This window comes from Drosophila subpulchrella, chromosome 2L (genome assembly GCF_014743375.2).
Source record: "Drosophila subpulchrella strain 33 F10 #4 breed RU33 chromosome 2L, RU_Dsub_v1.1 Primary Assembly, whole genome shotgun sequence".
NCBI classification, from domain to species: domain Eukaryota; kingdom Metazoa; phylum Arthropoda; class Insecta; order Diptera; family Drosophilidae; genus Drosophila; species Drosophila subpulchrella.
Genome location: NC_050610.1, coordinates 4,373,442 through 4,387,525, shown reverse-complemented (window position 1 = coordinate 4,387,525; position 14,084 = coordinate 4,373,442). Strand labels below are relative to the sequence as shown.

The following is a 14,084-nucleotide window of genomic DNA, read 5'->3' as shown; positions in this document are numbered from 1 at the left end:
AATGTGTGAATAATTTGGAATTTTCTGGGTCAAATAAAATATATACATTTAGTGTTATATTCCGAATTTGTATAATATATATAAAAAATTTTTTTTTTATTTTGTATAGTTCTATCTACACTTAAATAAAATATGACCGAACACCATTGATTTGCCGCACCAATAATTTTGTTATAATCAAAGAAAGTACGATTTTCAAATCAGTGACTGACTTTTCTATAAAACAGAAAAACTATACTTCCATTTTCATTTGTTCTATAGACTTCGCAAAGGTTTATATAAATTATAAAATATTATAATATTAAAAAATATTTATAATATATACAAATTATTTATAATATATAAAAATTATTTATAATATATAAAAATTCATTTTGTAACTCTTTATAACTCTATAAAGTAAATTGTAAAGTACGATTTTCAAATCAGTGGCTGACTACATAACAGTGGCTGACTATAAAACAGAAAAACCATTCGCCCATTTACATTTTTTCTATAGACAGAAAAACAACACGTCCATTTAGGTTTTTTCTATATACTTCGGAAAGATTTCTTAAAAATAAAAATTATTTTTATTTAATATACATTTTAGTCGACTTAGCACTGAACATATTTCTGTAGCAAACCTATAATGTCAATATGTTTCTAAGAAATCTGTTTATCTCTTGAGCATTAATATTAGTATTATTAAATCGTCGATTAAACCGATGTTTAATAATACATAACACAACCAAGTATTTAAAAAAAATCTTTTTTTAAATATTGAAATATTTTTTCCGAGTATCTTTAAGTGCTAGAAAGCACAAGTACTTGTGGTTATTTTAAGGCTAACCAAAACTTACTCATTGGGATTTGTGTTGTTGTACTTGGCCGCCAGGCATCGCATAATGTCCGAATAGTTGCGGGTGGAGAAATCCGTGGCATTCGATGCGGCACCGCCCTCTGTTTTGGCGGTGTTGCTGCTGCCGCTGATGTTGCTGCTGTTGCTGTTGCTGCGATGCTGCTGACTGGCGGCCTGCTGAATGCTATTTAGCAAATTCGTTGACAAATTGTGCAGCGGCATGTGTGTGGCGGATGCTGCTGCTGATGTTGAAGTGGTTGTTGTTGCCGTCGATGGGCCACTGGGCGGACTTAAGCGTTGTTGCTGCTGGGAGTGTTGTTGTTGTTGCTGTTGCTGGCTGGGTGAGACACCACCGCCTCGAAACGATGACGAGGAGGGCGTGGCGCTGCGAGATCTGTGGCATAAAAATAAAATGTCAAAAAACATATGGATTAGTTATGTTAAAGACAACATTTAGCAGCTTTTGCATAAGAGGCAGAGTGTGTGACATCAGCGTGATATATTTACTTTACTCAACCTATTCTACCCATCATTTCTCATAAATTTGCATTAATAATTAATTATCTAGAGCTCTCATTCAGCGACCGAATAGGTGCCGCATACAATTGGATTATTTGTCATTTTGCTAGTTCCACGCACAGCATCTGAGCCAAGTTCTCTTGGCTTATTTGACATGCTAATGAGTGGCTTCCGTGAGATCTTGCTCCTCAAGAAAAAAATCCTAAGAGTTTCAACCAGGTGCGGCGACTACGATCTTCGTCTTGTGAAGGTTTGATATTTAGTTTAATTCTGTGGAGAAGTGGCAAGGCATTGGTCATAATGCGATTACAAATGCGATGCGGCATGGGAACTCTTTGGCCAGGAGTTTCTTTGCGGAAGGAGTCCAATAACTGGTATCCAGGTGAAAAGCCTGGGAGAGAAGGCTTTTAGAAAGTACCAAAGTGTATGTAACAAACAAATATTCTTTAATATACATATGATATCACTGAGTTATTGATAATATAGTATAATCATTTGTTTCTTTCTTTCAAAGCCCGTGTTCCTGGTTATCTGACCATAGTTCTTTTGGTAATTTTCAATCTTGTTTAGTCGATCGCAGAACATTAACCAAACAATTTCATTTTGGATGCTCTCGGATCGAAACGAAACAATTCATGTTAACCAATGTCGAGCATTTGTGGACTACAATCTGGCTGGCATGGCCATAACTCATATGCAACTACCACTGGAGACATGCCACCAACATGGAGCATTCGTTGGCCTCCTACCTCCGCATCCAGCCCTCAATATCCACCCATTAGCCATTCCTAGAGCTCTCCAACACGAGCCAAAGCACGGCAAGGCTGGCCAAAAAGAAAATAATCAGAATAGATTTCTGGCCAGATCGGCAGTGGCAGCGGTCACCTCCTAAACCAAGCCATGCCGCAGCCAGTGGCAGCTGCAAGTGCCTGCCTCTATTTTAGCTTCGCCAAAGCGTTGTGTTGCATGCCACCAGAGGTGCCGGTTTTTAAAGGTTACTATTTTTAATCTAAAAACTGTAGAGTACCTAGGCAAAAATACTTGGAAATTTTTTTTTATAGAGCGAGAAAGTTTTTTAGATTATTTTAATTTGTACTTTACCAACACTGGCAAATATTTACATTATGGGTGCAAACACTGATTGTGGTCTCTTTAGCCTAAAATCCATTCCTAGCACAAATCCACTCTACAGAAAGAATACTTGGTAAAAATGTGGAAGCAGTACCTATTATGGTTTCAACTCTGTATTGATTTTTAAAATGGTTTTAAGAGTTTTATATATAAACATATTTTATAAATAAATAAATCAGTCTACACTTTTAAATATTATTTCTCCTTTTCTAAATAGAGCATTTTTTGTAGGTTGAAAAATACAAATTTAAATATCCAAACATATCTATACTGTATACTGTATATAAATGAAAAATCATTTCAACAGCTGCATTTCAATTCATAATTATTGTTGAAAGCTTTTCATGTAAAGCGACTTAAGTATAAACTTTTGTTGTTTTATCATACTAAAATTAACAATTGCGGGTATTGCAAAACATCTTTTCATGTTTTATTTTCTGTATAAATACATTATATCTAGTATAATATTTGTAGTAAAAAGTGAGCAGCACTGGTTGCATGCCACATGGCTAGGTGGTTGTGGCATGGCCGGGCCAGAAGAGAGTAACTCGTGCTGCACGTCGTCGTCGCTGGTCGTTGGTCATGTCGTGTCGCTCTTTCGGAGGCTGCGGCACAAATTTATATATAGCAGCTTGCCGCCCAGCCCCCCGCGCCGCTCCCCCTACCCCTCCCTATCCCCCGCCCCTGTACCGCTCCCCGTGTTCCTGTTGTTGTTGCCATTGATTTATCGTGATCTGTTGGTTGTCGATTTTTTTTTTGGTTGCTGTTATTTTGTTCGTTTGCCGGCTCGTTGTTGCCTATGCTGCTTACAACTCTGTTGTTCTTTTTTGTCTCGATTTTTTTTGTTGTATCTTTTTAGTAATTTTTTTTTTTCGGTTTTGTTAAAAATGTTGATTATTGCAAATTGCTTTGGCGATTGGTAGCAGCTACTTAGTTGTGTTTTGTTGCTTGTTCTTGGCAATTGTTTGAACAGCAACCAGATCAAAAAAAAAAAAAAAGAAGCCAAGAAAAAATGGTTTATAGTGGCGATTATGTTGGCTACTGCTGCAGATCCCCCAGTCCCGACTTTACCCAATCTCGATGTGTGCCTAACGGTTTGGTTGGCTTAGATCTGTAGATCGGTGGCATGCCTAATTGGTTTTTATTATACAACCGGCAACATGTGCCCGCCTCGGTATGCAAATGGTGTCTATTGTTACGCCTACACAAGACCCGATAAGTCCCTAATAAAAATAAATGTATGTGTATACAGTGCGGTTCGAAACTCAAGCACAGTAAACCGGGAAATAAATCCATCGATAGATATTTATATGCCTAACCTGGAATTTCCACCGAATAGTCAAGTTCCAACAGAAGGCATTCCAAAATTCATCTCACATGCTAAAAACTTAACGTAACTAATAACAAAACTAACTAAAATTCGTATACTAAAAGGCATTTAATGTTTTGAAACCTACTGTCTGAATTTATTTAAATATTTGTGTATATCAATAGGTCCCAAAGAGAATTTGTTGACGAAATGTTCCGCAAAACAAAACAAACCATGAGACAAAAGAGCAAGAAAAAATAAGTTTATTTTTCGGGTTATGCTGATACATGATATAATACTGCACCCATTTCGACAGGCCTAGAGAAGAATTTGCACAATAGGTTTTAAAACCCACAATTATAAATTCCGATTTTAAGTGTTCTAATGCTTTTACAACAATGGTTTAAATATGCGAGCAATCTAATAAATAAAATATAAATATCTCCCAAAGGTTAAAAATAAACTGAATGATTCGAACAGAAATCAAATTTTTGTGAATGGGAGCTGAAGAAAATCAAGTTATTACAACAAGAGCTATGTTGGGGATCCCAACTGGGGATTCATTTCATCAGATGTATTCGACAGATCAGAACTCGCATATAATTTGCATAAATTCTTCAATAGTCTCAAATTTATTTATGATATAAGCACAGTCTTCAAACAAGATCTTTGGCCAGCCCTAAAAACATTCATATGTCATATCGTATTAAGGCATCGGCAAGATCCCATAATCAGCGTTCCTAATTTGTGGATAAACAATTATAAATTATGAAAATTATGCGGCTAATCCAATCTTTTAGATGACCACCCCGAGCGGAATGGGGGAACCCACGGACAGATGCGAATCGAATATGTTAAAAAACCAAATACCGCTCCGCATCCACACCTCAGGTGGCGATAGACTAGCATGTCTCATTAATATTAATATGGATAGCCGTTCGCCCAAAACATATCGCCCAACTAGTATCTATGTATCTTTGTATCCATCTGTGCCGAGGCCTAAGGCTTGTTTAGGTTTCTCGATTCTTTTTTTGCGCTTGGTAGACATATTACCTTTATTTATATTAGTTAATATATAATCTTTAACGCCATTTATTTAGTTGAGCGTATTAATTGCTGTTGATTTCGCTTGTCAAATCACATTTAGTCTTTATCTCAGTCGCCGTCTGGGCCTTATTAATTTTTCGTCTTATTTGTATTTACATTTCAAGTTTTTCAAGTTGTTTTTCCTTCCTTTTCTTGGCGGGTTCTTTGTTATTGCCTCTTTTTGACAGCAAAAGCGTGCTCTTGTGTAGCCACATTCGTGTTGGCTGCTTTTTGTTTCTTGGTTTTGATTAATTTACTCTTGGCTGCGAACAGAAGCCGCATCGATTTGGTTTCTTTTTGAGGTATTAATTTATTAAAATGTTAATTAATTTGTCAGGCGTCGACAGGCGTCGAATTCGCTTGATAAATAGTCCAAAAACGAGTTCGCAGTGGAAATCTATCCTCTTTTCTAAATCAACATGGCTGTGAAATTTATGTGACATAGAACCAAATAATAATTATATCAAGTCCTTAGAATATGTCTGACAAGGATAAAAATGAAAAGCCAGAGCAGTTGGATAATTCCAGTCAGGAAGATGCCAGTCAGGATAATGCCAGTCAGGAAGATTTCACAGAGCTCGAAGCCAGTCAGACCCTTTTGGAGCCCAACGCCGAGAGCATCAGCGCATCGCCCTCGATTCTGCGACCCATCAACACTCCCAGGCGAGATGTCTCGAATGCTCCCTCGATTGTCCTTTCGCTGCCAGATACCGAAATGGATAACGTGCCCGAAGAAACCCCGGAGCAGCGGCAACGAAGACGGATGAGGTTCCTCGAGTTGCGGCGGGAACATTACAACTATATGCAACACAGTGAACAGTGCAACATGTCGGAAACGGATGATGAAGATCACTCAACGAGTCAACCCAAGACCCAGGAACAGAACAAGCCCCAATAAAAGCCCATTCTACATATACATTTTTGTCGCTATAAACTTATTATAGACATCCGCTAAGATCTAATGGATCAATATTCTTTAATTTTAGAAATATTTAAGTTGGATGAAACTCTAGGGATTAAAACAACTACACTAAGTGTAAATAAAAAGGAAACAACATAAATATAAACGAATTTTAGTCTTTCTAAATACAGTGACACCACCCTTATAAATTAGAGCTATGGATTTGTTTCTATATTTTTTGGATTCTACTTTTTGGTTCTTGTTTATTTTACGCCCTATGTGATTACTTAATATACGAGAATGGCCAGCCCCAAACGTAAAGTATAAAGTATATAATATTAAACGAAATGTATAAAAATGTATGTAGGGTTTAGCTCCATTAATTTACTGCATTTTTTCTAAGATCCTATTAAACTTTTAGGCAATTTGACACTATATGCAGTTAAGGCTGTTAATTTTTTAATAAGTTAAGCTAAACAAGCTAGATAGCTTGTCTCCTATGAGTTGATCTGAGCTGAATCATTACAAACAGTGCACTTGGGTCACGGCTATAGTAGTTATCTATGATTCAATAAATCAATGATGCAATGGGCAATATCTATACTATATAACTATTATTTCCCTGAACTCACCTGGCAAATGAGCTGACGGTGAGTTCGCCGTTGTGGCTGCTGCTGTTGCTCCCTGGACTGAGCCGCTCCCTTTTGACGCTGTGGCCCAGATGCTGCTGCTGCTGTTGTTGCTGACTCGATTGATGGTTGTTAATGCTGTTGCTGTTGCCACTGCTGTTGTTGTTGTTGATGGTGTTGTTGTTGTTGTTATTGTGTATGGTGACCATCGGCGCATCCTTATGATTGTCCATCTGCAGCGGCGACAGCTTCTCATGCTTGACCTTTTCCAAATACAGAGCGGCATAGGCAGCAGCCATCGATGCGGTATTTGCATTGGTGGTGCATGCCGTGGTAGCGGTGGAGCAGGACGACGATGAGGAGGAGGAGGCTGAGGAGGCCGGTGCTCCCAGATGGGCGGTGGGTGTGGGCGTGGCGGCCTGACTAACCGCACCACCACCACCACCACCCGCTCCACCGGTGGCCGCTTCGCTTAACTTCTTGGCACTGCTCTCGATGGCCCCATAACCACTGAGCAGCAACGATCGCTCGCTAAGCATTTTTGCCGTTTCCGCAACGGTGGGGAATCTACAGGGGCTAACCGAGCGACTCCTGATGCTGCCGCTGCTCCTGCTGCACGTGCCCTTTTGACCCAGCTGCCGCTGCAGATCGCTGGCCAGCCGCTCGAGATGCTTCCGCTTGGTGGCTGTCTTGGCGGACGTGGACGTTGTGGCCGCTTGCTGGTCCTCGTGGTTCGCCGGTTGGGCTGCGCTGCGACCGCCCACAATGGCGGTGGTGGCCTTGGCTGGCTTCTGCTGCAGTATGTCGGTGTGTGCGTTACCTGAAATGGGAGAGAACAGAGTTGCGAGTTAGCAACTATCTTGTATAACATTTCTTAATTTAAAAATGCTACATTTTTTACAGTCCTACATTATTTACTCTACGCAATTCATTCATCTCCCCATTGATTACCTAATGTATGATGTATGTAATGTATGATAGTAACTAGCATAACACTTTAAGTTTAGTAACATATTAAAGTTTTAAAATTAAAATAAAGTCCTTGCACTGAATAATATGTTATAAACGGAATTTAAAATTCCTAAGTAATTAAATTCTGAAACGTGCTCGGAAATAGTAGAGTCCCCTCCAGAATACACTCGCAATGACACGCACCCATAGACTGAGCCAAATACAATGTGGTGTAAAAAAGCTCGAGGCTTGCGTCGCATGCAAATCGGCCAAAGGTTAAAATAACTTATAATATGTTAACAAAACCATTGACCTGCATCGTTGAACCCTTAAGCTAATTATCGGGGTGAGCCAGGGGGCGCGAAGTGCACAGTACGACAGAGTGCGATTCGAACAGTTACAGGGCCCGGGAAAAAGACAATCATTAAACAAACAACCAAACAGCAGCTAGCCCAGACAGTCGCAACAAAAGCCCACTGAAATAGGGAGTTAGGTGGCACCAACAATCGTACGCATTCTACTTGGAGATAAGGCGACTTTTAAGGGGTTAAATACAAGAGTTCGAGAAAAAGCTGTAAGTGATCGGAACCAATTTTGTTACAAAAAATCAGCTTACCAGAAAAAGGGAGCTTTTAATGATCATGTTCACCAGGGATTATATGAGTAATCAAAAATCAATAACCCTATTTTTCACACACAAAAAGCCATACATAAAAGAGCAAATATTAAATAAGATATCGAAAGACAACATAGCAATTTTTACTGCGCTCTTACAGTCAGAGCAAATATTTTGTTTATTTACCTCGGTATTTATTCCCAAATTTTGTTCAGCCAGATTTGACTATTTACTCGGGTCGCACATAAATAATTTAATTGTAATTTACCTGGCAAAAAAATTAAAAAGCAAATACGTGTATCAGTGCGTGCACAAGCATTGACCTTTACCCGTTCGTTGGCCAAGTGGAGAAGTTATCGAAACCCTCTCAGCCAGTAGGTGTAAATTGATGGAAGCCGAGCCACGCCAGTCCCCAAGCCATACCCATATACCATATACTCATACCCATTCCTATAACCTATACTCATGGCAACCACTGGTGCCAGATCCATTCGCTCGCATGTTTGGCAGCCAAAGCACACAGCATAAATAATTAAATGAAATATTTACAAGCGAAATTAACAACAATTTGTAGTTTTAAGCTCGTTACGATCCCCACAACCGGAACCCAAATCAAAACAGAACCAGAATCGTGTCTCGGAATTGCATTGGTTTTGGCTTTGGCCAACAGAACGAAAGCTCCCCGCCGACTTGCTTCATATCAAATTTCACCCTTCATTTTGGTGTTCGTAATATGCCCATATATGTGCTGTTTAGTAAGTTGTCCATGCGTTATCACAAAATTAAGTTTATCATTGGTTAGCATAGAAATTAAGTTGCGGGTATATTATAACAAAATTGAAAAAAACCAAAATCATCCGCCCTGAAGTGGTTGAACAGTGGAGGGCAAACGGATTTGGATTAGTCAAATTTTCAATGTAGCAAATTTTACAATATTTACATAGGCATTAAAACAATAAACGATATTATTTAGTCGAGAGGTGCATGAACTAAAATAAAGTACTTTAATTTATACTGATAGATATTGTACAGCGATTTATACATATTAAAAAGCAGAACAAATATTTCTTCAGTTTAATATAGCGCTTTTATGATTGAAACCATTTTTGTTCTAGAACTAAAGCGTTATATCATCTAAAATTTCAGTTGGAAACAGAATTCTTCTTCTTCTTCTTTTATTTAAATGTAATCAAAACATTTTCAAAGAAAAAAGTTTCTTTTTATTTTAACTATAACATTAACTTGTAACTTCCTAACTTTTCGGCTTACGGAACTTTCGTCCCACTGTGCACTCCAGCGTTTGTCCGCTTCGTTCGGTCAGCGCGATCCCTATAGACCCCCTGATTGGCATCGCTTGGTGCCAACGGTGCTAAGTGCCGAATGTCGAATGGTAAAGATCATTATGACGATGATGATGATGATGACGATGGAAGGCGGGCCCGATACGGGAGTACGAGAAAGGGGGCGGTATGGGGGGGCATAAAACCTCGACCCAACATGTGCCATGCGCGACACTGTTGACTTTTTCCAGTTGGACGTTATGTTTTTTCCCCACCGTGCCCATATACCTGGGTATCTGTATCTGTATCTGAGTATCTGTGAGCGATCCGCACGGTGACAGCCGCCTTTCGGTCGTCGTTGGGTCGACAAGTGTCAATAGTACTAATAGACGACGCCGACATCGAAACTTAGGACCGGGCACGTTCACGTTCACACCATAGAAAGTGGCGGGTGCACAGAGTTCTGGGTAAAGCGGTAAAGTTCATTGCCGTTGGGTGCGATACGTATACGTATACGAATATTCCGGCAAACACAGCTGCCGCCGACCTGTCATGTGACCATTTTTCATACACCAGCGGCAAATAAATAATACGAGTTTGCTATGCTACATTTCATAATTACAATTGCGACAAATTGCGATTGATTTCTAGCCCAAGCAGCTGCTTTTGAAGGGTCACATACTCTGACCGTCTAGACCTTGAGAAAAGTCCCCAAAATGACAAAAAAAAACCCTAACCTCTGACGCAAGCAATCACCGATAATTGATTTCGACCCTCGCATTTAACTTTCATGGGTCCAATTGGGGAGTGCGGCTTATCAGCCGAATTTTATTATTTCTTTTGACCCCATTTGGAAACCAAATAAGCCCCGGGGCCAGCTGACTTTCCCCCCACTTGCCCCTTTTGCAAACCCTGCTCTGTTGTTATCGCGCCCCCTGCCCAAAAGAGCCACAGGGTTCAACCTTTGTTCCCGATTTGTTCCGTAAGAAGAGTAAATAAACCAAATATATACGAGTATCAGTAAGTCAAGAAGGTAACACCGAAGCACGCTGATAAATAGGGTCTCTGGCTCTGTTTCGGGTTGTCGTATCAGGGCAGCGGGAATAAAAGCGATTCGGACTATCTATGGCACAGGGCCCTAACCCGATTTTGTGTAGAGTTCGATTCCGTTTTTCCTCTTCAATGCTTGCTCTTTTACTTCCCCTTATTTACTTGTTTGCTTCGTTTCATTCTATTTTTTAAATCTGGTAAATAGAAACATAACAATTAAATAGTTCAAAAGTCCGGTCAGAAAAATTTAAATAGAAACTCCCTTATCTTCAGGGTCTTTCCCCAACTCTATGATGCCAAAAATTCCAATGGATTGCGATCGCCAATTTAAATTGACGATAGAGGCTGGAAAACTTTTCAAAATTGTGTATGTATATCCAAATATGATCATTTTTACAAACCTTTTCGGGAAAACTTAAATTTTAAACCCAAAAATGTCATATTTTAAAAAACAAATACTCTTAGTACGTACCAGTTATATTTATGACGATTTTCGACTTTTCATTGGCTAGTACACTTACACTACTGAAATCTTAACCTTAGCATTCCCACTCGACCGCTTCTATTCGCTCTTTTTTGTCACATTTCTTATAGATAAACATTTATGGTGGCCTATCAGTATCTGTATCTGCATCGCTCTACTCCGCTTCAGTTTCAGCTCGAGTTCAGACAGTTTCAGTTTCCTTTTTACGTGATTTCTTGTATCTCAAGTGTTGTGCTCTGGTCGCGGGGTCTTATCGCCTTGTTTGTCCAAGTGCCAGTTGAACTATATACGTATGTTCGCGATGATGGTGATGATGATGGTGACGACGACGATGATGATGTATGTATTTCTATATAGGGGGCTTAGTACTCTTATATGGCCTTCTCATGGTTCACGATGTTTTCGTCAGCGTGTGTTTCCCCCTTGCCCTCTTTTGTTGTTCTCAATTCTTCGGGTCGTTTTTTGTGGTTTTTGAAAATCATGTCGCATTTATTAGATCATCAAAAGGTGTTAAAGATTGTGGGGCACGTTTCACTGATAATATTTGGCTAGGCCCTTTGTATGGCTTTCTAGAGCCCTAGTTCAATTGTTGTTTGTGAAAGTAATTCAAAGTTCATTAGAGATGTCCCATCTAACTGTTTACTGGGCTTGTCCAAAATCCACACAGCTTGCCTATCGTACACATTTTTTGGTTTGTCATATCTGTTGGACAAATTCCTTATCTTTATGGTATAGCAATCTCAGGCGGAATTGCAATTTGCCCCAACAATAGCGTGTGGAAATTAACCGGAATACAAATGAAAACAAAAGGCCGAATTTGTTCAGATTGCGGAATTACCCAAGGTTAAGTGGTGTCAGTTTACAAGTTCATAGGCATGTTAGGATCCCATTAATCTTTTAGGTTCCTGATCTCGGTAAGGGGATATCTTCTCCGACCCCATATTTTTATGATTTCTCCCAACTTGCCACAATTAATTGATTAACCAGTCAGCTCCAAATCGCCAAGTGACAGACCTAGGAATGGCTTAAGGAAAGTCCAATAATAAAATACAGAGATAGCGAACTGGAACGGACGCCAACTAAAACCACTGGACAACCGCAAAAAGTAAAGCGCTCTAACGGTTCATGACACTGTTCCCCACAGGTCCACGGCAAATTGAAATTTCAAATCAAATCAGAGCGCGGCGCAAGACGGAAATGGCAAATGATTTTCTTCCAACATTCTGCGACTCCATAACGGACAGCCAAGGAAAAAAAGTTAAAAAATATATAGCCAAGAACCAAAGGAAAAATTTCATAAATTATTAACACCTCTGCCATTTGAACTGGACAAACTGGTAACCGTTCCGAGTGTGTGTGTGAGTGTAAGACGCGCCTCTCTTTGCGCTTCTCATTGAGGTGAGCTGCTGCCTGGCCCATGTCTTCGGACTGCATAATTGCTTTAATGGAATTTGATTTTACCCAACCTCTCAACACGCTCAGCTAGAGACAAGTGTCAGACCTATCGTCCCGAACGGAAGACTTAGCTCTCGGGAGGAGATACGTGCGTGATTCACGGGCTATATACCCATATATGGCGGAAGTCTAGGAACGTGATATCCTCATTTGAAAGAATTTACTGCCTTAAAAGGATTAAACTAAATAATTTTCAATCAGTCATAACTGCCTTTTTGCGATATCAATTCTTGAAATACTTTAGAATTTGTAACCATTCTATGGGAACTTTATTAAAATGGTTTACCATTTAAGGACTCCTGGACATTAAATATTTTTTTCGTTTCACACCTGATTCAATTCTCATGGGGAATGCAAGGACAGTATAATTATGGATATGGATTTTTTTTAAGCCTTGATTAAGTCTAACAATACCGTGCACCTCCAAGTTTTTCGACAACCTAATATCCTAGAATTCAATTAGTTTAAATCCATCGTGTCACGCTTGCATCTCTAGACCCCACCTTGTCGTTTTTTGGTCCATTGCAGATGATGTACAACCACTATTAGCATTAAAGTTTATTATCGACAACGACGCTGGTTCTGAATTCCTGTAAAACAGGTGCACCATACCGTACACATACGTGCATATGCATATGTATACTCCATTGCACAGTGAGGCCATCAGAAGAGGCCTTTCAACTTTTAGCTAGTGATTTCTCCACCTCTGCCACACCATCCCATAGCGCACTATCCCGAACCAAACCAAACCACACCAAACCGTACCATCCGATCCGATCCGATCCGATCCCAACCCCGTCCACATGGTTGCATGCAATGCAGGCGGCGCAATGCATTTGGCCGCTAAAAGCGCCTTATTTGGTTAAATTGGTGCAGATTGCTGGCAGGCCAGCTCTAAATAATAATTAGCACAGGTTTTTCATCTTCTTCTCCTGCGTCGTCGTCGCTATCTCACTTCAGCTGCTTCTTGTTCGCCTCGCCTTGCTGCGCTTTTGGTTTTAGTTTGGTTTTGGTTTTGGTTTCGGCTTGGTTTTGGTTTTGGTCATTCACCAGCCGCACCGCAACCAACAAAAAATAAAGAAAAAATTGAAAAAAAAAACTAACCGAGAAAGAAACATCTTGTTGCATGCCACATACGGGGTGAAATTTCCTTAGAAATTTCGTGCTTGCCTGCTCTGGTTTTAATTTGATTTTTACTTGATTTCCCCGCCACTCTCCATCACCGTCACCATCACCATCACCGCCAACAGCCTCAACCTTCCCCGGCTCCATCCCCATCGCCTCCGTCCGCATCTGGTGGCCCAGGTTCAGGTTCATAAATTTACTAGATGTTCGCCCGATTTCTTGGCTCTGCGTTGCATGTTTAATGTTGCTGCTCCGTTGCATATTCGCGTGTGCGCCATGCCTCCGTGGGCTGCACTCGCAGCCCCATCGGTGTGGTTGGTGCTGCTCCTCGCCACCCCATTGAACCCATCACTTCCCTTTTTGCTAATAATTATTTTCCTGGGCTAGGATTTATGAAGCTGCAGGATCACTAGTTATCTTTCATGCTTGTGGTACATTGTATTGTTGAAAGTTTATAACTAAAGTGACAGAAATCCAAGGGATTAAATGACTAACGTGATAAGGTCTACATATGCTACATCTTTGGTGCAAAAAATAATCCATTTGAAACAATAAGCTAATAGTCCTTTTTTAATAAAAATTATAAAAAATTGTAAGGAGCACTGAAAAATGGGATTTTTATTTATAAATGGTGTCCTTTTTATTAGTTTAATTCATTTTTACTTTAAAAAAAATATCATTATAGATCTTAGCATGGAAGATGATGA

The 14,084-nt window shown here is 39.8% G+C and overlaps 2 protein-coding genes across 6 annotated transcripts in view; one reads left to right on the top strand and one right to left on the bottom strand.

The window, feature by feature from the left end:
- The window catches only part of LOC119548614 (homeobox protein 5), a 63,635-nt gene that overhangs the window by 19,585 nt on the left and 29,966 nt on the right, over positions 1–14,084 (bottom strand). For all 5 annotated transcript variants that reach the window (XM_037855981.1, XM_037855983.1, XM_037855980.1 and 2 more), the window contains exons 3-4: positions 6,420–7,236; positions 843–1,235 (exon numbers count right to left, since the gene is read on the bottom strand). In XM_037855981.1, the coding sequence (XP_037711909.1) occupies positions 843–1,235; positions 6,420–7,236 (1,210 nt within the window). The remainder of the gene's footprint in view (positions 1–842; positions 1,236–6,419; positions 7,237–14,084) is intronic.
- On the top strand, positions 5,308–5,893 carry LOC119548620. The gene has a single exon (XM_037855990.1). The coding sequence runs from the start codon at positions 5,365–5,367 to the stop codon at positions 5,782–5,784; it is 420 nt and encodes a 139-aa protein (XP_037711918.1). The 5' UTR covers positions 5,308–5,364; the 3' UTR covers positions 5,785–5,893.

What these genes read in the sequence shown, in the direction of transcription:
- LOC119548620 (XM_037855990.1), top strand. Translation starts at nt 5,365, where the DNA reads ATGTCTGACAAGGATAAAAATGAAAAGCCAGAGCAGTTGGATAATTCC.